Raw genomic sequence first — 27849 nt, 5'->3', positions numbered from 1 at the left:
AATCATGCGTTTCAAAAAAATTAAAACAGATAATATTTCACAAATTGATATTGATCAAGACATTTAGTGTCCCAAGCAGCTCTGAAGTACCAATAATATGTCACCAAGGATGATTGGCTTTCATTAGAGTGGGGAGAAAGATTTATAATTTTAGAAAAGAGTCGTATTTGAGGAAGAAGTAAAGTTTTAAATTTGATATTTGATAATTATTACAATTATTAGCCATAGTTTTAATATCTTTCTTGGTCTTGGTACTGGTATCAATTCAAGAAATCTCACGATAGTTGATAGTTGTGTATTAGAGTTGGTCTTTGAATATAAATATTCACATCACTTTTAATTTGTAAGATTTTATTTTTACAAATAAAATTGTAAGGTTTAGTGGGATTAAAGCAAATAATATTTTATAAGTTAGTGTGTACTGTTGCAGAACGTGAGCAGCGAGCCTAACTGGTTCTCTCAGATCAAATGTAAGCAATAGCTCACGAGGCCGCATATGAGGAGCATGATGCAACCGATAACCAACCTCTGCCTCTTCCGCTTGACAGCTAGGCTGCTCCTTTGAGAAAAACCGTGAGAATCAATTCTGTCTGGTGCATGTATGTAAGAAGCATGTAGGTCATAGGAAGCTTGAACTCTAGGATAACTGACCTACTACAAAGCATAATTCACCAAAGTCCCTGTCAAAAAATTCTCTCAAACATCTCTCCCTCCTGAGTCAGAATAGCGTAGGAACTAGGAATCATGCAACAATAACGATGATAGTTCATTCTCCAGGTCATTTAAAAAAACAAAGCATATAGAAATGTTATATTGGTACAAGAGACTGTTCTCAATTCTCAATTTAGTATCTCACTATACATATATTCTATTCTACCAAAAGATAAACAAGGAAATTGGAACCAAGCAGTGGAGCAATCCTCTCCCCAGCTCAGTCTCTTAGTACCCCTTCCCCATCCCGTCCCTAGTCTTGGCACGGTCGATGGTGATGTAGCTACTAGTTCCTAGTTTTTCAACCAAAGATTTTAGAGATATTATCATGCGAGGCATCTTCTGCATCGGATCCACTTTCAGGGGCTCCTCCTGTCCTCCTTTTCTGCATTCTGATTGTCATCCAACCACTCCAGAGCATCTTTAACTGCTGATCCTTCTTCTCCTTCTCTTCAGACTCCAACTTGTTAGCAAGCTTGTCTGTCATTGATCTGGTTCTTCATATTGTAAACATAGTTCTCCAAGCTGTTTCTAGCAACGATCTTCTCCTTCACCTTCTTGTCTTCCTCGGCAAACTCCTCTGCTTCCTGAACCATAAGGTCAATCTCTTCTTGGCTCAACCTTCCTTTGTCATTGGTAATTGTAATCTTCTCAGACCGCCCTAAGGCCTTGTCTTCTGCCTTCACGTTTAATATACCATTGGCATCTACCTGCTATGTAACTTCAATCCGGGGAGTTCCTCTGTAGAAACAAACTATTTAGGCATGCGTTTTCATGTGATTCTTATAAAACAGATCGAGGATAGCCATGATAAATCAATCACCTTGGTCCTTGGAGCTGGAGCAATATCAGATAAATCGAATTTCCCAAGCATCCTGAAGTCCTTTGTGAGACTCCTTTCACCTTCAAAAACCTGTCTTTTGGCAATCGATTTACAGAGTGATTTCGAGTTAAATGCATGTTTGCACAATTTATTGATTTTGATTGATAATGGAGTCAATGTCATAATTTTCATTAAGCTGATGGATGGAACACTCAATCGGCCAATCCGGAAGAGGTATATTACCTGTATGGATACAGTTGTCTGCTGATCCTGGTAGGTGGTGAAAACCTGAGATTATTTGGTTGGAATAACCGTGTTTCTAAGAATTAACTTGGTCATCAGTCATCACTCCCCCAACAGTTTCTATGCCAAGAGTCAGCGGTGCCACATCCTGTAAAAGTATATCTGAAGAATATTTGATGATAAAAACATTAGTCCTCAATTTTTAGAACCTGCTTGATCTTCTGAAAGGCGAAATAAATGTCAATTGAAAATTTGGAAAGAGAATTTTTTAACTTTGGTTTCATCACCTCCTTCTCCACTTAAGATACTTCCATGTACAGCAGCACCGTAAGCGACAACCTGATCTGGGTTCACACCCGTTTTAGGTTCCTTCCCATCAAAGAATTCCTTAAGAAGCTGTTGAACATTCGGAATTCTAGTGCTTCCACCAACAAGTACAATTTCATCAATCCGATGCTTCTGCCATTAACCGTCCTCCGTGGCTTTCAACACGTCCCATAGTCCTCAAGAACAGATAGTTATTCAACTCTTCGAATTGAGCTCTAACAAGTGGTTCCGAGAAATCTGTTCCATCAAACAAAGATTCAATCTCTACATGGACCTGATGCTGGCTGTTTAGTGCTCTCTTTGCTCGCTCACAGTGTCTCCTCAGCTTCCCAAGAGCTCTGTTGTCCTTATTGATGTCCTTTCCATGCTTTTTCTTGATCAATTTTAATGAAGTATTACATGATGCTCTGATCAAAATCCTCTACTGAAGAAAATATTAGTCTGCATTAGTCCTATTTCTTTGTCGAATTTTCAACTAAGAAGTTAAGAGCCAAAGCAACATGATAGCTAGCAAGAAGCTTACCTCCCAAAATGAGTATCTCCATTAGTGGCAAGAACTTCAAAAACACCATTATCGATGATCAAGATACAGACATCAAATGTTCCACCACCAAGGTCAAAGACAAGAATGTTCTTTTAACCACCCTTGTTGTCCAAACCATAGGTAATGGCTGCTGAAGTTGGTTCATTGATTATTCTAGCAACATTCAGTCCAGCTATCGTGCCTGCATCCTCTGTAGCTTGCCTTTGTGCGTCATTGAAGTAAGCTGTTGATATTAATACATGCAAAATTCATGTCAACCTTTAGGAACACAAACCATAGTTTACTCTGTAAGTCAACAAGATATGACTTCTGCAAATGAAAAACAATTGAAAGATAACCTAATAATATAATCAACAAAATCAAAATCAAAATAATATGGAAAACTTACTTAATTTGCAAAAGCACATCAAAAGCAATGCCGACTTGATTTATTGGTTGGGGATAAGATCACGTATTCGGAAATTGTTCACTATCTTCAACGTAAGTCCTTAAACACCGAAACAATATATTCCTTAGAGAGTTTCCTTCTCTATGTCAATCTCTCTCTTTTCTTATGTTGTTCTCTATGTGATTCATCATATAGTCTCACATGAATGAGACTTATCTCATACTTGATTTGTAATATTCATCTTTTTAATTATAGTCGAATTCCATAATAAATATTGAGAAAGGAAAAGATCGGCCTCTCCTCTCTAGAACGTTTTCTTCATCTTTTCTTCTATGGCTGAATGCCATGAATTAATTAAGAGAGAGAGATCCCATTATGTTTTCATTGATATGTAATACAAAACCAAATTATCATTAACTATCTATGGTAGTTTTGTTTTAGCCTTGGTATTAAGATACCAATAACTACCTTTTTGATAGTTATCTAACATGTGGAATTTTGCCCTTCTATTATGGGCAACAATTTCCTACATCTCCCACTTACACAAAATGGGTGGCAAACTTTTAATGATCAGGAGAACGTTTTCTATACTCTTTGCAACAAGTTCATACAAGGAAATAAGTTGTACGCTAAGCATACTTCGAAAACTTAGTTGTTGTATGACTGTTAGGTGCATATAGTAGCTCAAAATCACGATTTTGTCATTTATATAATTCTTAGGTATGTATAGTAACTCTTAAATACAAATAAAGTAAGTATACAGCACCTTAGATCTATTCAATCACATTTCAAGTTCCTCACAATCTTTTTTTTTTTTTATCATATTGCATGATATATTTGTGTATTCACAATTATGTTTAACATTTTAAACACAATTAGCTAGCCTGTGAATACAACCAATTATGACACCAGAATAATCTTTCTTTTCTCTAGAATCATTCCATTTCAAATCAATTTTTCTCTAGATATGTCCCATTTGATTGAATCATCTATGTTCATTGGCAACATTCTAAGATAGCTAACATTGAACTGAAACTTTAAGAAACACTCAAAAGTCCTTAAGAGTACTAAATATGAAAACATCTTATCTCAAGGGTCTCAAATAACAAGAAACAAAAATCTATTCTTCCATTACCCTTGTTAGTCACATAATGCACATGTCGTATGAAATACATGTTATGGTATTACTCTCTTTTTCCCTTAAAGCATCTGTCTTTATTATTAGATATCAATACTGTACAAATGATAGTTCACATACTCTTAATATCTAACTTGAGTCCATAACTCTACTTGATTTCACATAATCAATAGGACTTTCACCTAGTATTTAAGATATACAAACTGAACTTTAAGATTATTCTTTTCGTTGGTCACAAATTTCAATATCATGTTACCTCATTTTGATCCTTTATCAATGTGATTCCAGTTTAAACTTGGGCTCTCGATCTATAACTTAAAACTAATCTCATCTTCATAATGTCAAACCATTGAGACAATTGCCTATATGAAAAGGTCAATAATTTGTTTGACATCTTTTCAAATCATATCGTATATGTATATATATATATATATACATGTATGCATACTTCACAAAACAAAGTACTAAACTTTAATAACATTAATCACATTCAATACAAGTCAACTTAAATGGGAAAAAACCATAGATCGTTCACATGTAAGATCTTAATCAATATATCCTAAACTACGTAACTCAAAGATTTCATGTAGCTATGAAATATATCTCTAGGCATGGGCTTCGTTAATGGATTTGTACTTATCTTTTGCGTAAAAAGTACTACTATTGACTTTTTTTTTTGTGCGACTATGTTTCTCACGAAATTATACTTGTTATTTTTGTGTTTGGTCTTTAGGATCTGTTTATGAATGCGATTGTTACTTGATTATTGCAATTCATTAATATTGAATTAGACTTATCTTTCTCAATTCCCAAATACTTTAAAAATCCCATAAGCTAAACAACATCTTGCACTACCGTTGAAATGTTACAAATTGAGCTTTCGTTATAGATAATGCTATTCAAGTCTTTTTCTTGTTGATCTAAGATATAACCCAATATTCAATAAAAAAAATATAGCCGAAAGTATTTTTTTTTCTTTCATTTTAATCTTCTCTCCAATTAACGTCCATATAGCCAATTAAATGCAGATGACTTTCTTAATAGTACAATAAATAATCCACAATACCTTTATGATACCTTAATATCTTTTTCATGTCTTTTCAATGGGATTAACCTAGATTGGATTGATATTTATTTCAAGCTCATGGCATAGTAGATATTCAGCCTTGTTGATATCATAGTACACATAAAGCTTATAATAATATTAGAATAATTAACTTTTGTCATTCGTTCCTTTACCTTATGATTGCTACTTTTCATATAACTTGTAAATACACAGATCAAGTAATAAAATAGAAATATTATAGTATCATCTCCCAATGGATTATAGATTGTAATTGTTAGATAGCTTTCAAGTACCAAAATTCAGATCTTAAAATCTTATATCTAAACATATGAAAATTTATGGTTAATTACAAAAATAAGAAAATGAAATATTAAAAAGCAATGTAGGCTTAGATCTTGAGTTCATTAACTGTCATTTGAAAAGTTAAAGATGAGTGCCAAAACTAGATCTTAAGACTTAATAATTACAAAGTTGAAAATAATGAAAGCTTGAGATTGCCAAATACTTATTGTAGAAAAGAATAGACTTGAAACATTGATTACACAAAAGAAAACTTGAAGAGCAATAGATTAAAAGAAAAGATTATGAATGCCGAAAACTTTGATGTAGAAAATCAAGAATTGAAACCAATAGTAAAAAAAAGAAAAAAAGATCTTAAAAAATAAATACTTCTTGAATTAAAGAAAAGAATTTAAAGAAACAATCTTTTGTTATTGGTAAATATGTCATCTAAGCTAATAACTAAAACTAAAGAAATAACTAAAGAAAAGAACTAAGAAAAGAGATAAGTGAAGTGAAGTGAAATGTGTTGAGAGATGATTTACAAGTGAAAAAGCCTAGCCCATTTATAGGCATAGGTTTAGTTAGGGGTTGATAAGATTACAAAACTTTGATTTCAATTCAAATGCTAATGGATAAAGGCTTTCTTGATCTTTAAAGAAACTTGGCCAAAAAGGATTCTTGGTTCTTAAAAAAGTGTAATCAAATGGGTATCTTGGGAAGCAATCTTGGCCATATGATCTTGCTTAATACAATCTTGATTCAAACATTTCCTTGGTTTGACTAAAGTGGATTTACAAGACTAAATGGTTGTTTATTATCAAAACTCTTGAAGTTCAAAGAGATAAAATCCTCCTCCATTTGAAATTATTCAAGACTAAGCAAAAGAGTTATGATGGAGTTCAAACTCTTGTGGCCGAATAGGGTAGAATCCTTGTGCATTTGAATTTGTATAAAGTCTTCTTGAAAAATAGATATGGCTGAATGATGTAGGAGTCCTTCATGGATGCAAATTCTATTCTTGGCCACATGAACAAGTCCTAGTGCAACTAAAACTCTTGGACCTTGCTTTGGTCAAATATAAGGATGACTTGAGAGTCCATGTGCATGTAAAATTCTTTTTTGGCTACATGGTTGAATGACCTTAAACCAATGAGGTTTGGCTAAACCTTTATCTTGTATAACCAAATATGCATCTTTATGCACGGATTGCATCTTTTCCTCGTCCATAGGCTTTAAGCCTTTAAATACAAAATATATATATAGCATTAAAGCACCAAAATTTAAACAAAATTTAAAATTTAGCACCTATTTTTGCATGTACAAATACTATATTTTTAGGTGCTATCATAACCTCACACGTGAATCTTTGCTTGTTTTCAAGCAAAATCTTGAAATCAACATAATTACAAATTACTATTCATACTCGCAAAGTAAAAAATTACATAAAATTCCTTCCATACACTATTGCATAATACAAAATTAAATATAAATGTAAAGTCACAAGAAATTTCATCAAAAACAAGCTCTCAATATCTTATGCTTTTTACACATATAAATTTACTCAATCTTTAATTCATGCATATAATTCAAATAAAAAGAATATAAAATATTTCATCACATTTCAACTTAAAGATAGAATAGACTTTGTGTTCACTTTCCCCTTCCCTCTCCATTGATGTTAAACTTACATTCTTGACCCAAATCAAAAGTTTTTTTCAGCTTATAATGTAAGATTTGGGTCAAGATAGGAAAAAAAAATTAGGCTCAATAACCCTTGATTTACTTTTTTGAAATTTCTTGGACTTTGATTTAAACAATTAAGAGCTTTTTGAAACTTTGAATTTTTGAGACATCACTTTATTCTTCACGACAATTTTTTTAACTTTAGCCGTTTTTTCCTTTATTAGGCTTTGCCTTGCATTTGCTATTTTCTTTTCTTTTCATTCCTTATGCCTCATTTCCTCCAAAATACATAAAAATGTCCATAAAACATAAGTAAGCACAATTCGATTAGGTAAAAAATAAAATAAAATAAGGGATAATAATTAAAGAAAAAGCTTATGAGCTTATTATGTGGCTAAAATAAATAAAGAAAAAGGAATAATATAACATGCTCAAAATATAGGTACTAGGGATGTATTATAATAAGTGGGCTTGAAAAGTTCAAATGGTCCAAAAAATGCTTAGATCATCTCTTAAGGTAAATACAATTTAAGATTTTATCTCAAGGGTTGAGCAGGTGAATTCTAAAGTACTTATGCAAATCTTCAAATTTTATGCAAATTAATATCTTACAAGCTTCCACAAGAATCATATCATTCATATAAAGAAAATAAAAAAAGTACAAAAATCGTATCTGAAAAAAACATGCTTAAGAATTCCTTTCAAGTTTCACTATACACATAATTAACTTCATATCATATTCAAGTCATTATTTAAAAGTTATGCAAAATTAACTAAGTGTTCATAACAATGAAATCTAACAAGTCAATTTGGTTTGAAAGCAAAAATAGGTTAAAATTTTTCAAAAATCATTTTAAGTTCATAAACTATTCTTTTTCCCCCACACTTAAGTTGAACAATATATTAAAGTAGAAAGTAAGGGAAAAAAGAATACTTTCAAAATTTTTAGTCAAGGTCGAATCTTCACTTGCATCAGATATTCTCTTTGCTTCACTTTGTTCCTATCAAAATAAACTCAAAAAACATCAAAATATAAATACCCTAATAAAAATAAAGAAAACATAAACCATGAAAGTAAAAAGTTAGATTACCTCCAAAAGAGCGCTAGTTTTGGTTAAACTTGACCATACCTAAATCTATCAAAATCATTTTATCCCTTTAAGAGGGAGTTTGCCTTGTTACATCTTTCTCTAAGGAATGACATATACAAAACTGGTCTTATGAAATGTGCCAACTCTCCTAACTAGAATTACATAAACAAAGCTTGAATTCATCGTGGGTTTGACACTATTAGAGCTAAGGGTTAATAAGTGGTTTTCTATTAAGGGATCAGGAGGTTTATCCATTAAATCAGAATATTTAAGGTTTTCCTTTACCTCTCTGGTATTTACAGTATTTTCATCCCTAAGATACCATACCTTCTAGTTACAAATTGTAGTTTTTTATTTTTTTAATTTAAGGATAAGGTTACAATTATATACATCAATTAAGGCTTTGATAGTCAATAGGAAAGGTCTATCGACAGTAATGAAGCTTTATCATCCTCCATATCTAATACAATAAAGTCTACAGGGAATGCTTACTTACTAATGTTCACAAGTACATTTTCCAATATCCCTTATGGTAACTTGGTGAACTAGTCAGCAAATTTCAGGTGAATTTAGTAGGCTTCAATTCTCCATATTCTAACTACATAAAAATATTTAAAAGTAATATGTTTATACTAGATCTAAGATCATAAAAAGTTTCATTAAAATTTAGATGTCCAACTTTGCAAAAAATAAAAAAACTCCTTGGATCTTTTTGCTTTTGGGACAAAAGTTGCTAAAGTTCAATACTGCAATCTTCCACAAATGTGGTTTCCTTTAATTCCTTAAATACCTTTGTAAACACTAAATTTTATCCGGGATATTTTTTAATATAGTTGATTTATGGCTCATTTGTGAATATGGACTAAGACCATTTAGGAGGAAAATTTACAATCTATAAAGAGCTCACAAGTTTGCCAATTCAAAATCTAAAGTCAATTCAGATCAAATTCGATCAAACAAAGTCAAAATTACACAAAAATTGATCAAAATAGATAAGAACCCAAATCAATTCTGAAAATTTACACCCTAATTAAAATCAATATGGTTTAAAATTAAATTTAAGAATTTTTTAAGTACAAAATTTTCATCATGCCTCGAGAAAGACAAAATTACTAAAATACCCTTATAAGGGTATTTTTGTAAATTGATGTTCTCGAGCTCAAATTTTTGTGAAACATTCCAGATTTTAATTTTATAATATTTCATAATTTTTGGTGCATTTAATATCACAATAGTACCCCGAAAAGGAAAAAATTACAAAAATACCCTTAAAAGGGTATTTTTGTAATTTGGCCTTTCTGAACTCGAATTTTTATGAAATTTTTCATATCTCAATTTCATAATATGTTATAATTTTTAGTACTTGAAAATCCTAAAAATGACCATGGAAACATTGATTTCTAAGAAAAAAAAATATAAATACCAAAAATTTACACTGTGTAAAATGGTCTTTTTCATAAGTTTGAGAAGTATAAAAATTTAACTTTTGCAGTGTTCAATATGGGTCATTGAATCTTTTTTTGCTTTTTAATCCAAGGGCCAAAGGTGGCTCCTTGAAAAAATAGAAAAGGAGAAACTTTGGACCTTAGATGAGATTTCATCTAAGGGCCCTCATTGATCAAGATTAAGATCTTGATCTTGGACTCTTTGTTGATTATATATAGGCTGAAAGGAAGCTGTTGGAACAAAAGGGGGAGGAAGAAGAGGCATCTGAAAAAAAAAAGGGAGAGAAAACATACCAAAAAAATGGAGAAAAGCTAAAAACAAAAAAAAGAAGGGTTTAAAGGTGAGAGCCTATACAAATGCATATGTTGTCGTTTGCATCTCTTTTTTTTACAACATTCTTGCACCTATCCTAATATCTTCTACAAAGTGCTCTTATTTGTTTTTTTCATGCTTTGACTTTGGTGTAAATGTGGATGAAGTTTAATTTTTACGTGTTTTATTGTTTTGGTTTTAAAAATGGTTGAAATCTCATTCTTTTTTTTTTACTGACATTGCCAAACAGCTATTACCTCTTCTAATGGTAGTAACAGTCAGCTCACCCCATAAATTATTCCTTCATAGCTTTGCTTCTTTAAAGCCCTTGCTTTTTCATCCTTCATAACTAGCCTTTAGGTAGCTTAAGCTAAAATAAATAAAGAAAAAGAAATCGATAACCAAACCGTGCTGCCTAACCTTCCATGGGTAGTCACAGTTTATATTTTTTTTATGTATAGCTCCTCATATTTTGGCATGGAAAAAGGCTTTAACAGAAATGGTTTTCAAAGTAGGAAGATAAGTGTGGGAAGAGGAAGAAAGGGTTTAAAAGTTAAGTGTTCTTTATTTCCCACTTCTTTATTTCACGTGGATGACTTATTCAAGTCATAAAGTTTCAAGCTTTCTATTTCCTTTTGGCTTTTTTCTACTGTGTGTGATTTTATTTTGTTTGGTTCTTGCCATAGAAGGGAAAGCTAAAAATAGGTCCTATATAGAGCAAGATTCATGTAGCTTGTTGATCCCCTTTTATTTTTGTTTTACTTGACTTTTTTGTATGACTTTGTTTATTCAACCAGTGTATGAAAAATAGTTTTTGGATGTGGGATTGCATAAAGAGTGAAAAGCTAAAAATAGGCCACAGATAGGACAAAGTTCATATGTATTGTAAGCTGCCCATTTCTTTTGTTGATTAGCTTGGCTTCCTTACATGCTATTGTCATTTCATTCGATGCATGATTCATTTTGGATGAAAGGTTTTGATTTTGTCTTAGTTTACTGTACATAGAGAATTAAAGCTCATTCTTTTGGTTCTTAGTTCTTTGATACGTGATGAAAGGGAGTCCATTTTTCTTCTAGAACTAAAAACTACTTATAAAGCATAGAAAAAGGGTTTATAAAAGTTTTAAAGGCTAAAAAAAGAGGGTCTATTTCCAAACCAGTTTCGTCACTTGTTGTATGAGGCTTGTTTGTTTGTTTGACATTTTCTTGGTCTGAGATGAGTTTTGCTTACTTCTTCCTCCTTTCCTCACATGGGATCTTATCACAAACTTGTTGTTTCATAGCTGTTGCTAACAAAGAATTATGGAAGCTCAAAGCTTCACTTTCATGCATGGATTTTTTTTTTGTTCAAAATATACTGATTTCTTTCCCATTCATGGATTTTGCTTTTACGTGGGATTTCTAGCATGTGTGTAAATTTTTACAAACAAAAAGAGGAGTTAAAAGGGAAAAAGGAAAATGCATGAATAAACCAAGACGTGAGGCCTTCCTTTTTTACTTACTTTTACCTTGTTTCAATTATATTGCATAAGCTAACAATGAAAAGATGGTATGCTTTTTTTCAAAAAAAAATAGTATGCATAGGAACATACATGAAGAAGCCAAGACATAGGGACCATGGGTGAAACTATTGGAGTTTATTTTTATCTTGACATGAATAATGCATATGTTTCTTCTTTAATTGGAATATTGTGACAAATAAAATTATAAAATATAAGGTTTAACATTCATTTTCAATAAAGTTTATTTTTTATGTGCATTTGATTTTAATTATCCCTATGCAAATTTTTATAATTGTTTAAATTTAATTGTAAGTTTAACTTTATGCATTGTTAAATTTTTTATGGTTTGGATTCTCATGCTTGTCTTAATTCAATATTTCATGTTTAAATTTATGTTTGGTATATTTTATTTTTATTTTTTATGCACTTTAAAGTTATGCAATAATAATAAGTTTATAAAAATCCATTTTAAAAAAAAAAAAGATTTGTAGAAACGAGTTTGCTTCGAAAGTTTGCTTAGATGTTTGAAACTTTTAGAGATATTCGTAAACTCTTGAAATTCAAACCCGAATTTACCTTAAATATAAAACTCGTTTTGAATTTTTTAAGGATTCATTTGAAAACCTTTTTAAAATAATTTGTTCTCGAATACCGGCTAGATATTGAGATATTTAAGAAATTTTATTTCATTAAAAAATTTCATACATTTTTGTAACTCAAAATAAATTTGTTAAATTAAATAATAGTAATAATTGAACGAGATTTTTTAAATATAAAAGGTCATACCCAAACTCTACCTAGATGTTGAAGAGTCCAAGTGGTCTCTTTATATTTGAAAACTCAATTTTTGTAAAAATTCACACTTGATCATCATTTCGCATATGTTTCGTTTTAAATTAATGTTTTCATTTATAATGCATGCATATATATTTGTTTTAGTTATGTTGGTTCCACATGAAAAGTTTTTTAAAAATTTTCAATTCTAAACAAAAAAAATTACATTCTATGAAATATAATTGATTGGTACTCTACCTAGATATTGGAGAGTCATCAATAATTATCATTTACAAAAAATGTTATTTTATTATTTTTTAGAAGGAATGTTATGATAAATTTGAAATGAAAAAACTGTTTTCAAATTATGCCTTTATGTCGGGGTTTTCGAAGGTATTTCTTTAATTTGAAGATTTTCTTAATATTCCTAAATAAAGGATTTTTAAAAAAAAAATTTATTTCTTACAAAACAAAGGGAATTATAATCAAATTTCATATAGAAAACTATTTTTGTCCAAAATTATTAATAGCACAAAATTAATTGGTACCAATTTTATGGGCACAGTGATGGTGCAAATCTTTCCCCACACGTAACCGACTCTTGAACCTAATCTTGTTTTCGCAAACTAAAATCGTCTTTTTAATAAAGTTTTAAACCCATTTTATTGTTTTATTAAAAAGATAAAATTTTGGGGTGACCAATCACACCCCTAAAAAAGATTGGTGGCAACTCCTCGTGTCTTTCATAATTTTTAAATTCTTACTTCTAGCGATAAGTCTCCGGACTGATACATTATGACAAGCTTTTTTTGAATAGGCCTTAAGGAAGGTGGTGCTATAGTAAAACATTGCCTATACATTCTTACAGTCATCATTGGCCTTGCTTGAACTTTTTCTTATATCTTATATTCTTGATATACCTTCTTTTGACTCGTTTCTTCTAAAACTTCCTCCTCTTGAATTGTTTCTTCTTAACATATCTCCTCAGGTTTAGGTTAAATGCTTTTTACTAGTGTTCTTCCCATTTGCAATAGCATTTGACCTTCTTCAGTAGACTCTTCAACATATTCTTTAGGATTCTCTTCATAGTCTATCTCAACATTTTCTTCCTCAATGTCTTTTTTATAGGATTCAATGTTCTCAAAGGCCTCTAATACCACGAGGTTGAACCCTTCCAAAATTTTTTCCAACTTCAATAGTTTTTCATTTTTTAAAATGCCATTTCTCTTAATAAAATCTACTTTAGGTTGTTTCATAAAACTAGGGAGATTTTTCACTATCGGTTCATCCATGGTATCATTATTCTTATCAGATTCATCCATCACAACATCTTCCAATAAGTTGATAGCATTATAAGCTTCTTTACCTTGTTTTTTGAAGTTAGACTCAGTATTACTGGGCAAGATACATATAAGGTAGTTGACTATTACTTGGGTTAGTTGACCTACTTAGTTTTCAAGATTCTCGATTAATGCAGCTTGGCTTTGCATATTGGCATTATTGGCTTACATCAACTACGTCAACATATCTTCAAAACTTTTTTTTTTCTCAGGGTGGATTGTAAGTTGGTGGATTGGGATGGAAGTTCTTGTTTTAAGTGTTGATGGATTGGTGGTTGAGCTGATTCCAAAAAAGGTCAGGGTGGTTTTTTCAGCCATGATTGTAGGTGTTGCTATATGGAATGTAGTTGGGCTTGGATTATTGGATAAGTTAAGATGCTAAAGGACCAATGGGATCGGTTTTCAACTCTTTTGTATATGAAAAAGAATCTGGAAATGAGTTATAAGGTTTATAGAACTTAATCATACAAGTCTTTCTATAAGCTATTCATTTGGTCTATTTAACAAGGTAGAAGATAATTAATTGAATTTTTTTTAAATATATTTCGATGTATACTGGATCTTTTGTTGTATATTTGAATATGATTAGTTTGCAGTTATTTGGATGGCTAATGATTTATCTTATCTTATAGATATGTGCTATTTGTTTAGAGTATCTTACAAATATACTCTTTTTTGCATTGTAGACATAAAACTTGTCATGTTAATGAGAAAATTCAAGACTATAAATAGTAGAACCTTAATTTCTTAAGTTACTTATTTGGGTTTTCTACTAATCCATAATTTATATGGAGTGATTGTAACTGACTTAGAGAATACTCAATTGAATATATAGATAGTTAATAATAATATTTCACCCCAAAATGATTTACTGACTCTCTTCAGCCAATATTAATATAACCATTTCCCAAATAGTTTTATTTCTTTTATCTACAACATCGTTTTGTTGTGAAGTTATTGGAATGGTTAACTATCTATCAATATCATTTTCATCAATACGAGTTTTAGCTAATCAAGCAAGTACTCACATCCATGATTAGTCTTCAACACCTTACTGTTTTTATCTTATTGATTTTTTACTAAGTACATATATTTTTTAAAACACTTTAAAGCTTTAGACTTGTGAAGAATCAAATAGACAAAACTAAAACGTGTGTTACCATTAATAAATATGATGAAATATTAACATTTACTGTATATCCTTACATACATTAAGAGACAAATATTGGAATGTCTCAATTGCAATGGAACTTCAAATATAATTTTTTTATCAAATGATTTTCTTGTCAATTTTTTTACAAGATAGTTTACACATAATGGTTGATTAACCTTATCACATAGGGCCTTGTAATCCTTTTTTTATTAATCTATCCATTCTTTGTTGACCCATATAGTTAAGTTTAACATGCTAAACATTTACATTAATATTAGCATCACAAAATCATTTAATAAACATCCAAATCCATATTGATTTGTTTTCAAAAATAAATCCATATCAATGTTATTAAAATTCATAACAAATCCGAGACAAAGAAGAATAATGATAGAAACTAAATTTCATCAAATATTAGGAGTAAACAAGACATTATGTAAGATGAGGATTTTTTTTCATCATACACACTTAACTTGTAAATGTCAACACCCTTTACTTCAATCTTTTGATTGTTTCTTACGTAAATACATTTTACTCATGTCTCGTGCTACATGATTTATGGCCCTTGAGTCTTCTTCTTTTCATTACATTCATAAGTAAAGTAATTCTCTTTATCATAGCTAAAATACTTGACTTTAACTTTATTTTTTTCAAACTAAGCCTCAAGACGATTCCTTTGCCACTTTGATCACTTTTTGGTCTTGTTGGAACTTTTTCTTTTGTTTCCAACATATGGCTTATGCTTAAAGCCCATAATTTCCTTTGAACATGTGTATGCCATATACACATCAACATTAGGCTCAAATGCTTCTTGTAAGATCTTTTTCTAATTAAAGATAATGATAAGCATCATTAAAAGTCATTATACTCTCATTGTGGGTCAAATATAACTTCACGTATTTTCAATTATATGGTAAGAATCAAATTACAGCTTGAACCTCTTGTTCATCTGTTAAAGTGTTATCAACCCTTTTTTCTAAACAAACTTTGTTACACACTTCACATCTTTTTTAGCAATGTCATGTTACCTAAACTCATGCGTGATATTATTCTCCATACTATTTAGCAATGTAATGCTAGCAATAAAGTTTTATCTATCCTGGCTTACAAGCCCTTAGTCTCTTCTATGTTAAGACGTATTTCTTTACTTAGGCTCTATTACGACAATATTTAAAATTTTAAGAATTTTTTGTTTTTTTAACTCATACTAGATTTTCATATTCCATATTCTATAATTATCCCCATTCAATAACTATATATTTAAATACAAAAGCCATATTCAAAGGATAATTCAATATTGAAAGATCAATGCACTGATTAATGCCTATCATTACACACATCTATTTTACCATAATATCACAAATAAAATAATGACAATCATTCACGTAAAAATAAAACAAAAGTTCACTATGTTCGTGATCAAATTTTATTTTTAATGTGTTTGATTATCACTAATTTATTTCATTATGTAAAATCAACAATTTTAAAATAGAACAAATCAATTATTTTAAAACTCTTACTAACCATAAGTTTACCTTTAATCAATAACATACATTAATTGAAATTCACAGAGACAAGTCTCATATAACATGTACATACTGAACACATGAATAAATTTCATTATTAAACATACACATTGTTTATTAAATTATGTTCTCAATTAGTACGTATTATTGTTTAATGACTAGGATGAAATCTATAAATTTCTATAACAGTTTTCACATTCTTATTAGCTATCCATAAAGATCCAAGTATTTTGTGTGCCATTATAGAAACTTGGGCCAATAAAGAAAGTTGCATTCCTCCTTGCCCTTTTCTCACAAAATCACAAAATTCTTTATCAAAGTTGTAACGTTAGGATATTTCCTCTAATTAAATATCCAAAGATCTTTAAACAGATTATATTGTCTTAATATAAGGAATGTATAAATTTGATATTATGTATATGTTTAAATCCTCATTATATGTATGTTGCCTCATATAATCAACTCTTTAATTTTGTTGTTAACCCTTGATGATATACAATATCATCATCATATGAACTTATTAAGTGTTACACTAGTTAAATTAGTAACCTTATGGCTCTAAGTAACTGGACTTAAGTCTTTATAATAATAGGAGTTCTCACAATCATTGTTATGATTTTTTATAATATATATACGAGATAATTCATGAACACACATAAGTTTTACAATGATTAAAACGTATTGTAATATTTTATGCTTTTCTTGCTCTTAAGGTTAACTAAAAACTATAAAAAAAAAATTTAAATCATTTAAGAAAAAAGTTTCTTTATTTTTCAATTTGTTGAAATATTACATATGACACTCAAATTCTTTAAGAAAATATTTGAATGCTTATTCAAAAAATGGGTTAAAAATTAATATTTTGCTAAAAGCATTCGATGCCCTATCAAGCATTTGAATGCTTGAGTTTTGAAACATAAAACTTGATCCAAAATAATCCAAACTATAATGGCAACTTACATTTAAATATTTCAAAACATTCACAACAACTTTCTATAGCAAAATTACACACTTTGTGTAATACTTCAATAGATTTTCAAACACATTTCAATAAGAACTCAAAAATATGTCAACAATTTTAGTTTTTCAGGACAAATATCAAAATAACTAAGAATCAAGCCAACCTAGCTCTGATACCAATGAAAAATAACCAAATAACATGATGAACAAAATCAAATATCAAAATAATATGAAAGACTTAATTTGTGAAAGCACAACGAAAGCGTTTTTGTAACAATATTGCAGAAGTGGTGCTGAGTTCATTCATTGGTCAGGAATAAGATCATGTATTTGAAAATTATCCATTTTTCACAGTGTAAGTCCTTAAATACTGAAATAAAAAATTTCTTAAAGGGTTTTTTTTTTTTGTGTCGATCTCTCTCTTTTTCTTCTCTTGTTCTTTATATGACTCATCATGTAATCCCACATGAATTAGACTTATCTTATACTTAATTCGAATGAACATATTCATCCTTTTAATCATGGCTAAATTCTTTAATAAATATTAAGAAAAGAAGAGATTGACCCTTTTCTCTGGAATATTTTCTTCATCTTTTTCTTCTATGGTCGAATGCCACGAATTAATTAAGAGAGAGATCCCATTCTATTTTCATTGACATATAATACAAAACTAAATTATCATTAACTGCCCATGATAATTTTCTTTTAGTCTTGTTATTAAGATATAACTACCTTTTTTATTATTATCTAATGTGTGAAATTTTGCCACCTATTGTGGGTGGCAATTTCTTACAAAAATGTTCTTTATCAAAAATAGTGACAATGGCATCTTTGATTTTCTTTCCAAGAAATGACTCTATTGTTTCCTTTATCTTTATAAGAAGTTAAGAACCATTGCATCTATGTCCTCAAAGTTGAAGACCTTGGTTTTCCCATCTTTAATTTTCACTTGAATGTAAGGCTTTCCATCCTTGTTAACAATTCTGTATGGTAACAAGCTTTATGTCCTTCTGAACCTCTCTATTGTCAAATCTACCAAAAACCCTATTCAAATTTTTTATGCACAAATTCTATATTATAAACTAAAAAAAAAAATTTACTTTTTATCGATAAGTCTTTTGACATCAAAGACAGTCCTCTTGGGATTCACAACTACCTAGTTTTATGCTACCTTATTAATCAATCTCTCACTGTCAGTAAATGCCACTACAAAGGGGTCATTCTGTTACCTTGGTCATTAGCTATCATCTCAACATGACCATTTTTGTACACACACCAACACAAGAAAAAGTCGTTCCAAGGTCTATCATTATAACTGTTCCCAACTTAGTGGCCTCCTCCTTTGCGAATAATCAAAAAATATAAGGTTAGAAACATATGCCCACGAATCTTTATCTCCATTTTTTTTATTCATTACAAAAATAGCTTTCAAGTAATGGCAAAAAAAAAAAAAAACACACTTATTGAATGAATGGTTGCTAGTGAGATAAGAGATGAGCGTCGTCTCAATGCACAATCCATTAAAGCTTCAAGGTTTCCTTGTTGCTTTTTGGTCTCCTATCTTCTTAGTAATAAATAATGAGAAATGCTTTTTTAATAGATGACAAAGACATTACTTATCAATTAAGGTTTATATATGAAAAAAATTTACGCGAAATTTTATAAATAAAGTTCATAAATTTTTATTAAAAATGAATAAATAAAAATTAAAATCAAAAATCAAAATCAATAAATTAAAAAATATTATCATATAAATTAAGCATGTAAATTTTGAAAAAATTTAAAAAATTTAAAAAAAATTTTGATATATTTATTAAATAGATATTTTTAGTAAAATTATTAACAAAATTTTTATTATTAAGTGTTGAATAAGTATCAATCAAATTTAAATTATAAATAATTTTTTAATAATTTTTTTATCTATTAATAATTTTTTCATTAAATTCTATAACCAGCTTATTCCATTCGGGTGTTGGTGTTCAAACCTCGTTCGTTGAAACTTGTGATTCATGATGACGTGGACGAGTAAGAACTCATTGGTGGTAGTGTAATCCAATCAGAACAAGCCTTGTGTTGGGACAATCTTGGTCGTTGATTTGGTAAGTTTTACACACAGTTGACGGGTTGACCTTGACGATTTGAACACTGAAGATTTTATGAAATAGGCAAGAAGCATATAGTTCTAACTTTGTTCTGTTGGCTTTTGAAAATAAAAAATAAAAACCAATTAAAATGCCTAAAAATTCAAAGAAGAAACCCAATTCTCTGGATTAAATTTAAACCCCCCCTAATTTGGGTGTTTTATGTATGTGCCCTTCACTTCTAACTGTCAATAACCGTTTTCCCCGCCAGCCCATGTTCATTGGCTTCAATGGATAAAAATAAAAGAAAAGTTGAAGGGACTGAGAAAAATCATTATCTTCTTCATTGCATTTTCCTGTTATTGTTTATGCTACCATCATCCACCCATCCTTGGTCCCTTTTCGTTGCCATTAAATGGCGAAGGCGGTGGTTTACACACTTTTAGCCACCGCCTACATCATTCTCTTCATGTTCTCCCCAAACAAACCTCATGGTCATACCCAATTAGGCCTAAACCGTCGCCTTGGCTACAAAGCTCCACATTTTGACCCTTTGGTCTCAAGAATTGAGAGATCAGCGGAAGAAAAAAGATTGAGCTATCACGTTGATCCAGAACACATTTCTTATGTTCCTGAGGTTGAAGATGCCCACGAGTATTTTGATGACGCGGGAAATTTAAACACCACATTGAGGTTGATGGTTTTGTTCCCTTTGTTAGACAATGCACCAAAAGATGGTTTAATCAGTGCCAAGGAGCTAGGGGCTTGGATTGGGCAACAGGCCATTGATCGTTTGAGTTATAGAACAGATAAAGTCTTGTCATGGCACGATAAAAATGGGGATGCAGCTATCAGCTTCAGCGAGTATCTGCGTCATTTTACTCAGGATGATATAGGTTAAGCCTTTGGCCATTCTTTTACTTGTTTCCTTATTACCAAATAGACCAACAACAAGATTTTCTTTGCGTATGGATATGAATTGACATAATTAGGTGAATTTGAAGCAGATGAAAATGGAAAGGGACATGGTGAAGCTGGATGGTGGATGGAGCAATTCAAAAATGCAGACACAGATACGAGTGGGAATCTTGACTTCAATGAATTCAAAGAGTTAATACTTCTTTCATTTACGTTTCTTTTTTTTTTTTTTTCAATTTTTGGGTAATGCAACAAAGTTAGATTTTTAACCAATTTCCTCTCCAGTTTCTTACATCCAGAAGATAGTGAGAATGAAGAAATTCAGAAATGGCTGTTGAGCGAAAAGATGAAGTTAGTTTCCTGTCAGTTTCTCTGTTTCTGCATATATGTTATAGTCATAACCTAGTTTTTCAATTGAGCCACGAGCTTCTGTCATTTGTTTGCACTGGATCAAGCAATGATCTTTTTTCCTGATTGAGCAGACGTATGGATGATGATCACGATGGAAAACTCAATTTCCAGGAATTTCTAGAGTACGCATACAACATTTACAAAACCTATGCTGAATTTGAAAATGCCGCTGCCACTGCACCTACAGCTGAAGAAAAATTTGCGGAGCTAGATATCAACGAAGACAAGTAATTACTCCTCCAAGCCCGACGCTTTATTATTTATTTTTTAATATGATACGTCCGAAATTAAATTCTGATTATTAAAATTAAAAATTTATCATTCTAACAACAAACTCCACAATCGTGGATTATTTTCTCTCTTCTCAGCTGGTGATCCTATAAATTTATATAATCATGTCTATACAACTTTGAGCTTTTGCAGATACCTGGTGATGGAGGAATTGAAACCCATACTCCGTTATCTCTACCCTGGCGAGTTGTTCTACGCCAGGTACTTCACCAGTTATCTGATGTACGAGGTGAAGTAATTAACACTATTTATAAAATAAAAAATAAAAAAAAATTTCTTGAGTTCCTGGGTTTTTTTTTTTTTTTAGCTTTATTTTATTTTATTTTAACATCAGGCTGATGATAATAAAGATGGGAATTTGACGATTGAAGAGATGCTCAATCACGAAAACATATTCTACAACTCACTCCATGATGACAGCATCTACGATGACGACTTTGATGATATCCGTGACGAACTCTAGACTGAACTATAATTTAATCCGTGCAATGTTTTGGATTTGGTTAACATCCCATCACAGCACCGTGAAAATGAAAACTCAAGTTCAATATTGTTTTTCTTTTCATGTCTTTCACTATGTTTTCTTTTTTTGTTAAAAAAAATCGAAATAAATAGATTATTTAATTTTTAAAATTAGAATAAAATATATTATACTTAATAATTTAAATCAGATAATTGCAACCTTTCGTAACGTTTTAAGTGAAAGAAAATTTACAAAAAATAAATTTGTTGAAGTTAAATAATATACTAATAAATGTTTGATCAAATAAAAAAAAAAAGAAATTTTTTTATTGTTAAATTTTAAATTTGATGAAAAATGTAAAAAAACATTTTTGATAAATTCATTAAAATTAATATAAATAAATTTATTTGAATCAATTTAAAAAAAAAATTTAAAAATTAAATCATACATGTTTGTTGAATGAAAATTCATGGTTTTTTTTTTTCTTTTTGAAACATATTAAAACATTGAACTTAATTTCTGGAAATCTGTCAGGTTTTACTAGGAACAAGAAGCCAACCTACGCTTTTATCAACTAGATTTTCTGAATTAATTTCAGATTGTAAATGGACTCAACTGCTTTAGATTACTTGTTCTGCTGAAGTAACTAAAACCAACTGTACAAACTACAAACCCAATAAATAAAGTAAAAGTAATCACCTGCTTTACAAAAAAGTTTCGACCGTCCGATCAAAATGACTAAAACTTGCCTCTTATGATTTAGGCTACCTAATTTCTCCAAAAGCAATCTTAACCGTTAAGTACTCTGACTTTTTTCCATTAGCAAGTCCTGATAATCAAATTTCCCTGTACAAAAAAGTCTGTCAACTTTATACCTGGGGCCCATTTGAACAACCTGTGGAACGCGTACTACCCAATAACAGCCAAAGAATATTTCTATTCTTCTTGTTTGTTCTTCTTCTCTGTTACCCGTTTCCTTTCCTTTTTCCTTTTCTTTTTCTTTTACCCTCTCCAATTATTAGGGTTTAATTTAGCGCAGCCGCTTTTGATCTTCTCGATCAGTGAAGGTTAAAGTCTGCATCGAATTTGGTGATTTTAAGGTGATTTTGTTGAACTCCGCTTCGAAAGTTTCATTTTTGTTTGTAATTAGGGTTTTGGATACTGATTTTGGGTATTGGATGTTGAATGACTTTATCTGCTCTCAATTTTTGTTTTTTTAATCTTAGGGTTCTTTTTATTTGTACTACTGATTAGAGTATTAGATTTTCTTTGGAAAGATTTGAGTGATCCAATTGCTATGTGATATAGTATTTAATTTAAATATAATTTGATCTGGGATCTTTCTATAGTTTTACTTGTCAAATTTCAAATTTTAAGTTTTTAATGTCGAATTGGCACCATTGATCCTGAATATTTAAGTGTTCCTATCAGTTGCTAAGTATGTAAGTAGAGATGAAAATAGGGTTTTGATTTATTTACTGCATATTGGTATTAGTCTTTGTTTGCTCTTTTTCAATGAATTGTAAAGGAACGGTTTTATGTTAGTTTCCCTTTAGTTTGGATGTGTTTCATATTATAAAGTTCTTTTACCTTGTATGTATTTTTTGCGATTGAGGTGTTGGAATATTTACACTATACTGAATTTAGCTATTGAGTCTATGTATCTAATTCATTTTAATTGTTGAAGCTTTCAGAAATACTAGGGTGATGGAAGTTACACAGGTGCTTTTGAATGCACAATCAATAGATGGAGCCTTGCGGAAGAATGCTGAAGAAAGCTTGAAACAGTTTCAGGAGCAGAACCTTCCTGGTTTCTTGCTTTCACTTTCTGGAGAGTTGGCAAATGAGGAGAAGCCTGTTGAAACGCGCAAATTAGCTGGTTTGATACTTAAAAATGCATTGGATGCTAAGGAAGAGCACAGGAAGTATGAGCTTGTGCAAAGATGGTTGTCCTTGGATGCCAATGTAAAGAGCCAGATTAAGGCATGCTTATTAAAGACTTTGTCTTCTCCAGTATCTGATGCTTGGTCAACTGCATCTCAAGTCATTGCCAAGGTTGCTGGCATTGAGTTGCCACAGAAACAGTGGCCCGAGTTGATAGGTTCACTTCTATCAAATGTTCATCAGCTACCAGCTCATGCCAAGCAAGCTACTTTGGAGACTCTTGGGTATTTGTGTGAGGAGATCTCCCCTGATGTTATTGACCAAGATCAAGTAAATAAAATACTTACAGCTGTAGTTCAAGGTATGAGTGCTTCGGAAGGAAACACTGACGTAAGGCTTGCGGCTACAAGAGCACTTTACAATGCGCTGGGATTTGCTCAGGCGAATTTCAGCAATGACATGGAGCGTGATTATATCATGAGAGTTGTCTGTGAGGCAACCCTGTCCCCAGAGGTGAGGATTAGGCAGGCAGCTTTCGAGTGTTTGGTCTCCATGTCATCAACTTACTATGAGAAACTAGCTCCTTATATCCAGGATATTTTTAACATCACAGCAAATGCTGTGAGGGAAGATGAGGAACCTGTTGCCCTTCAAGCCATTGAGTTCTGGAGTTCAATATGTGATGAGGAGATAGATATTTTGGAAGAATATGGCACTGATTTCACTGGGGACTCTGATATTTCTTGCTTTTATTTTATCAAGCAGGCACTCCCTGCACTTGTTCCTATGCTGCTGGAGACACTGTTGATGCAGGAGGAGGATGAGGATCTGGATGAAGGGGCTTGGAATGTTGCAATGGCTGGGGGAACATGTCTTGGTTTGGTTGCACGGACTGTAGGAGATGATATTGTCCCTCTTGTTGTGCCATTTATTGAGGAGAATATAACAAAACCAGATTGGAGACGGAGGGAAGCGGCAACTTATGCCTTTGGTTCAATCTTAGAGGGACCTTCCCCTGAAAAATTAATACCTCTTGTGAATGTTGCCCTAACATTCATGCTCAGTGCTTTGACAAAGGACCCCAATAGCCACGTCAAAGACACTACAGCCTGGACCCTTGGACGTATCTTTGAATTCCTTCATGGTTCAGCTGTGGATTCACCCGTCATCACTCAGGCAAATTGCCAGCAGATAGTCACGGTTCTGCTACAGAGTATGAAGGACACTCCAAATGTTGCTGAGAAAGCCTGTGGTGCTCTCTATTTTCTTGCTCAAGGTTATGAGGATGTAGGTCAATCATCTCCTTTAACTCCTTTTTTCCAGGAAATTGTCCAGTCCCTTCTCACTGTCACTCACCGAGAAGATGCTGGAGAATCCCGGCTGAGGACTGCTGCCTATGAGACATTGAATGAGGTGGTGAGGTGTTCAACCGACGAGACAGCTCCATTGGTGTTGCAATTGGTGCCTGTCATCATGATGGAACTTCATAACACTCTCGAAGGGCAGAAACTGTCATCTGACGAAAGGGAGAAGCAGAGTGAATTGCAAGGCCTTCTTTGTGGGTGTTTACAGGTCATTATTCAGAAGCTTGCTTCATCAGAACCAACCAAGTATGTATTCATGCAGTATGCAGATCAAATAATGGGACTTCTCCTCAGGGTTTTTGCGTGTAGGAGTGCTACTGTACATGAGGAGGCCATGCTTGCAATTGGAGCCCTTGCTTATGCAACAGGACCAGATTTTGTGAATTACATGCCAGAGTTTTATAGGTACTTGGAAATGGGTCTTCAGAATTTCGAAGAGTACCAAGTGTGTGCTGTCACCGTTGGTGTTGTGGGTGATATTTGCAGGGCATTGGAGGAAAAAATTGTTCCTTACTGTGATGGGATTATGACACAGCTTCTCAAGAATTTATCGAGCAACCAGTTGTATCGTTCTGTCAAGCCTCCCATATTTTCATGCTTTGGGGACATTGCATTGGCAGTAGGAGAGTATTTTGAAAAGTACTTAATGTGGGCCATGTCTGCTCTTCAGAGAGCAGCAGAGTTGTCTACCCATGCAGCAGGCGGTGATGAATTTACAGAGTACATAAATTCCCTGAGAAATGGAATTCTGGAGGCATATTCTGGGATTTTCCAAGGGTTTAAGAACTCTCCAAAAACCCAGCTTTTGATTCCCTATGCTCCTCACATCCTCCAGTTCTTGGATGGCATATACGTGGAGAAAGACATGTTAGTTCTACTAAAAGATACTCTTTTAGCTTTTATTCTGTTGAATGGCTTGTCTTTTGATGTGTGGTCTTTAACATTTTCTTATGTTACTTAATTGCCTTTAGGGACGATGTGGTTATGAAGACTGCCATTGGAGTCCTTGGAGATCTAGCTGATACATTGGGAAGTCCTGCTGGTTCTCTGATAAAGCAATCTCTCTCAAGCAAAGACTTTTTAAATGAATGCTTGTCTTCAGAAGACCATATGATTAAAGAATCTGCTGAATGGGCCAAGTTGGCCATTAGTCGTGCCATTTCTGTTTGAGAGTTTTGCCATTCAGCATGTTTATTTTCTTTTGGAAGTCCATGCATTTGGGTGTGTTGAGTTGAGGGTCTGGGATTGCACGTGTCAAGCCATTGTCATTGTCAAGACAACAGAAGTTATCTGTCTTCAAGTTGTCACTAACTCTTGCATCATCATCATCATGGGGTCGTATTGCATTTATTTTTTGTAACGGAGGAAGTGGTTTGGGATTGTTTAAGAGAATTTGGTGGTGTCTCCATGAGATTGGGGGGAGTGAGTATCATTTGGTCCTGAAGGGTTGAAGTCAGGAGGGATCGGCAAGTGTGACGTGCTGGCGTGACTAACTAGTCAGGTAGCTTGGTCACTTGCTGTTAAGACAAACATCATTTTTGCCTTGGTGTGCTTTTTTCCAAGTAAATTTAGTTGTTGGAATGGATGAGTGAGGATCTGGTTCACAGTGCTGCAGCACTTCAAGACATCTCAAGTGCTGCGTTTCACCATATTCTTCCATCACCTAGTTTTGGTTCCAAGTGTTCGTGGCCCCCTTCTTTTTTGTAGTTAAAGTAATGCATATTTCTTTAAGTATACATCAGTGGCTGGGTTGCATTTAATCTCCGCTGTTTATATAAATATATATATATATATGTACTTGGGGTCGTGGGTTAACCACATGCTGCATTCTATTGGGAGCATTCGACTATTGTGGTTCCTTTTTTTCCTTTTTTTTTTTTTTTTATATAATTTCAATTGTTACCAACATCAGGAGTCGATTGTTAAAGTATCATGCATTCATAAATTATCCGATTTGCGTTTCCTTTGGGTATACCTTCTTTTTTTTTTTTTTTTTTTTTACTTTGTCGTTGTTTTTGCTTCATAGTTAAGATTGTATAAATTATATTTTTGGGTCGTCGCTGCTTATAGAAGGTGACTATTAAATCAAAATTTGGGCTAAAATTAAAAGGGATGAATATCCTGTTCTGCCTCATTAGGGATTGGAATTAAATGCTTGATTTGTGCGATTGCCTATTTTCTTCATTTTTCTTCACTAGACTTCGAATTGCGACCATCCTCTCTCCTAACTCCTCTTTTCTCTCTTTGTCGTCACTTTCATCTTTCCCTCCTCAAAATTTCAAAAAAAAAAAAAATATATATATATATATATAAAGGTAAAAAATAATCTTAATTTTATTTCGAAATGTATTAACCCACGAACTAGAAGTTATTCAAAAAAATTTTAAAAATTTTATATATCTATAATTAAATAGAATGACACATTAATTGACATGTCACCTGTAATATCTTATTAATTATATTTTAAAATTTAGAGATTAAAAGAGTATGTAGGTTAAAATTTGGAGATCATTAATATAATTTACCTTAGAATTTTTTAAAATTTGTCTATAGTTAATGAAAATCTGTCTTAATAATGGCATTACGAGGAATTATCAACTAGAATTTGCGCATATATAAAGAAGAAAAAAGTTGAGAACCATAAATGGATTATCCATATAAAACATAACCACTTCATAGTACTGGTTCTGCTAAAGTAGCCTGCTTTACTAAAGTCTTTGGACCGTCCGATCACGATGATTTAAAAGGACTTTGATAATGTCAACCTAATTTCAAATAAAGCAATCTTAACCATTAAGCAAATCCTAATCACCAAGTTTCCCCATCCATGATTAAAATAAGCTTTAAGAGCGGGCCCAATTATACATTTTATTGAATACTAGCCAATAGAATTCACATTAATTAATTAATATAAGATTTTTATTAGGAAGTGTCCTCGGGGTTAAAGGTCTCTCTCAAGGGGCGACTGATTCCACCATCACCCTTTAGCATTCTGCATTCGTCTTCGTAGGAAGCCACGTCATTACATATTTTCAATTTATTATTACAATTTGCATAATTCTATGGTCTCACGCTATCTGAAACAACAGAAATTGATTGATGACCCGAGTCAAAAGCAAATAAACCAT

At 31.9% G+C, this 27849-nt stretch overlaps 2 protein-coding genes and 1 pseudogene across 3 annotated transcripts; 2 read left to right on the top strand and 1 right to left on the bottom strand.

Annotated features, from left to right (window-relative positions):
- Positions 1-64: 64 nt before the first annotated feature.
- On the bottom strand, positions 65-18830 carry LOC111290148 (luminal-binding protein 5-like; annotated as a pseudogene).
- Positions 18831-19693: 863 nt separating this feature from the next.
- LOC111291510 (Calcium-binding EF hand family protein) lies at positions 19694-21690 on the top strand. The gene is made up of 6 exons (XM_022883351.2): positions 19694-20286; positions 20398-20500; positions 20594-20659; positions 20791-20946; positions 21143-21239; positions 21345-21690. The coding sequence occupies exons 1-6, from the start codon at positions 19806-19808 to the stop codon at positions 21471-21473; spliced, it is 1032 nt and encodes a 343-aa protein (XP_022739086.2). The 5' UTR covers positions 19694-19805; the 3' UTR covers positions 21474-21690.
- Positions 21691-22437: 747 nt separating this feature from the next.
- Positions 22438-26693, top strand: LOC111291508 (importin subunit beta-1-like). 2 transcript variants are annotated; one of them, XM_022883349.2, is made up of 3 exons: positions 22438-22573; positions 23168-25588; positions 25693-26693. In XM_022883349.2, the coding sequence occupies exons 2-3, from the start codon at positions 23181-23183 to the stop codon at positions 25889-25891; spliced, it is 2607 nt and encodes an 868-aa protein (XP_022739084.2). In that variant the 5' UTR covers positions 22438-22573; positions 23168-23180; the 3' UTR covers positions 25892-26693. The 2 variants fall into 2 exon arrangements, with proteins under 2 accessions (XP_022739084.2, XP_022739085.2); XM_022883350.2 differs by having other exon boundaries at positions 23161-25588.
- Positions 26694-27849: the final 1156 nt, after the last annotated feature.

Source organism: Durio zibethinus, chromosome 11 (genome assembly GCF_047325235.1).
Source record: "Durio zibethinus cultivar Kanyao isolate XHJ-2024 chromosome 11, ASM4732523v1, whole genome shotgun sequence".
Classification (NCBI taxonomy): domain Eukaryota; kingdom Viridiplantae; phylum Streptophyta; class Magnoliopsida; order Malvales; family Malvaceae; genus Durio; species Durio zibethinus.
Note: the sequence above shows the minus strand (reverse complement) of the source record. Positions and strands in the feature narration are given on the sequence as shown.

Excerpts from the sequence above, each read along its gene's own strand:
- LOC111291508 (XM_022883349.2), top strand. The coding sequence starts at position 23,181 with ATGGAAGTTACACAGGTGCTTTTGAATGCACAATCAATAGATGGAGCC. Across the intron at positions 25,589-25,692 it reads ATATACGTGGAGAAAGACAT|GGACGATGTGGTTATGAAGA; the intron begins GTTAGTTCTACT and ends AATTGCCTTTAG.
- LOC111291510 (XM_022883351.2), top strand. The coding sequence starts at position 19,806 with ATGGCGAAGGCGGTGGTTTACACACTTTTAGCCACCGCCTACATCATT. Across the intron at positions 20,501-20,593 it reads GACTTCAATGAATTCAAAGA|TTTCTTACATCCAGAAGATA; the intron begins GTTAATACTTCT and ends TTTCCTCTCCAG. Across the intron at positions 20,660-20,790 it reads CTGTTGAGCGAAAAGATGAA|ACGTATGGATGATGATCACG; the intron begins GTTAGTTTCCTG and ends CTGATTGAGCAG.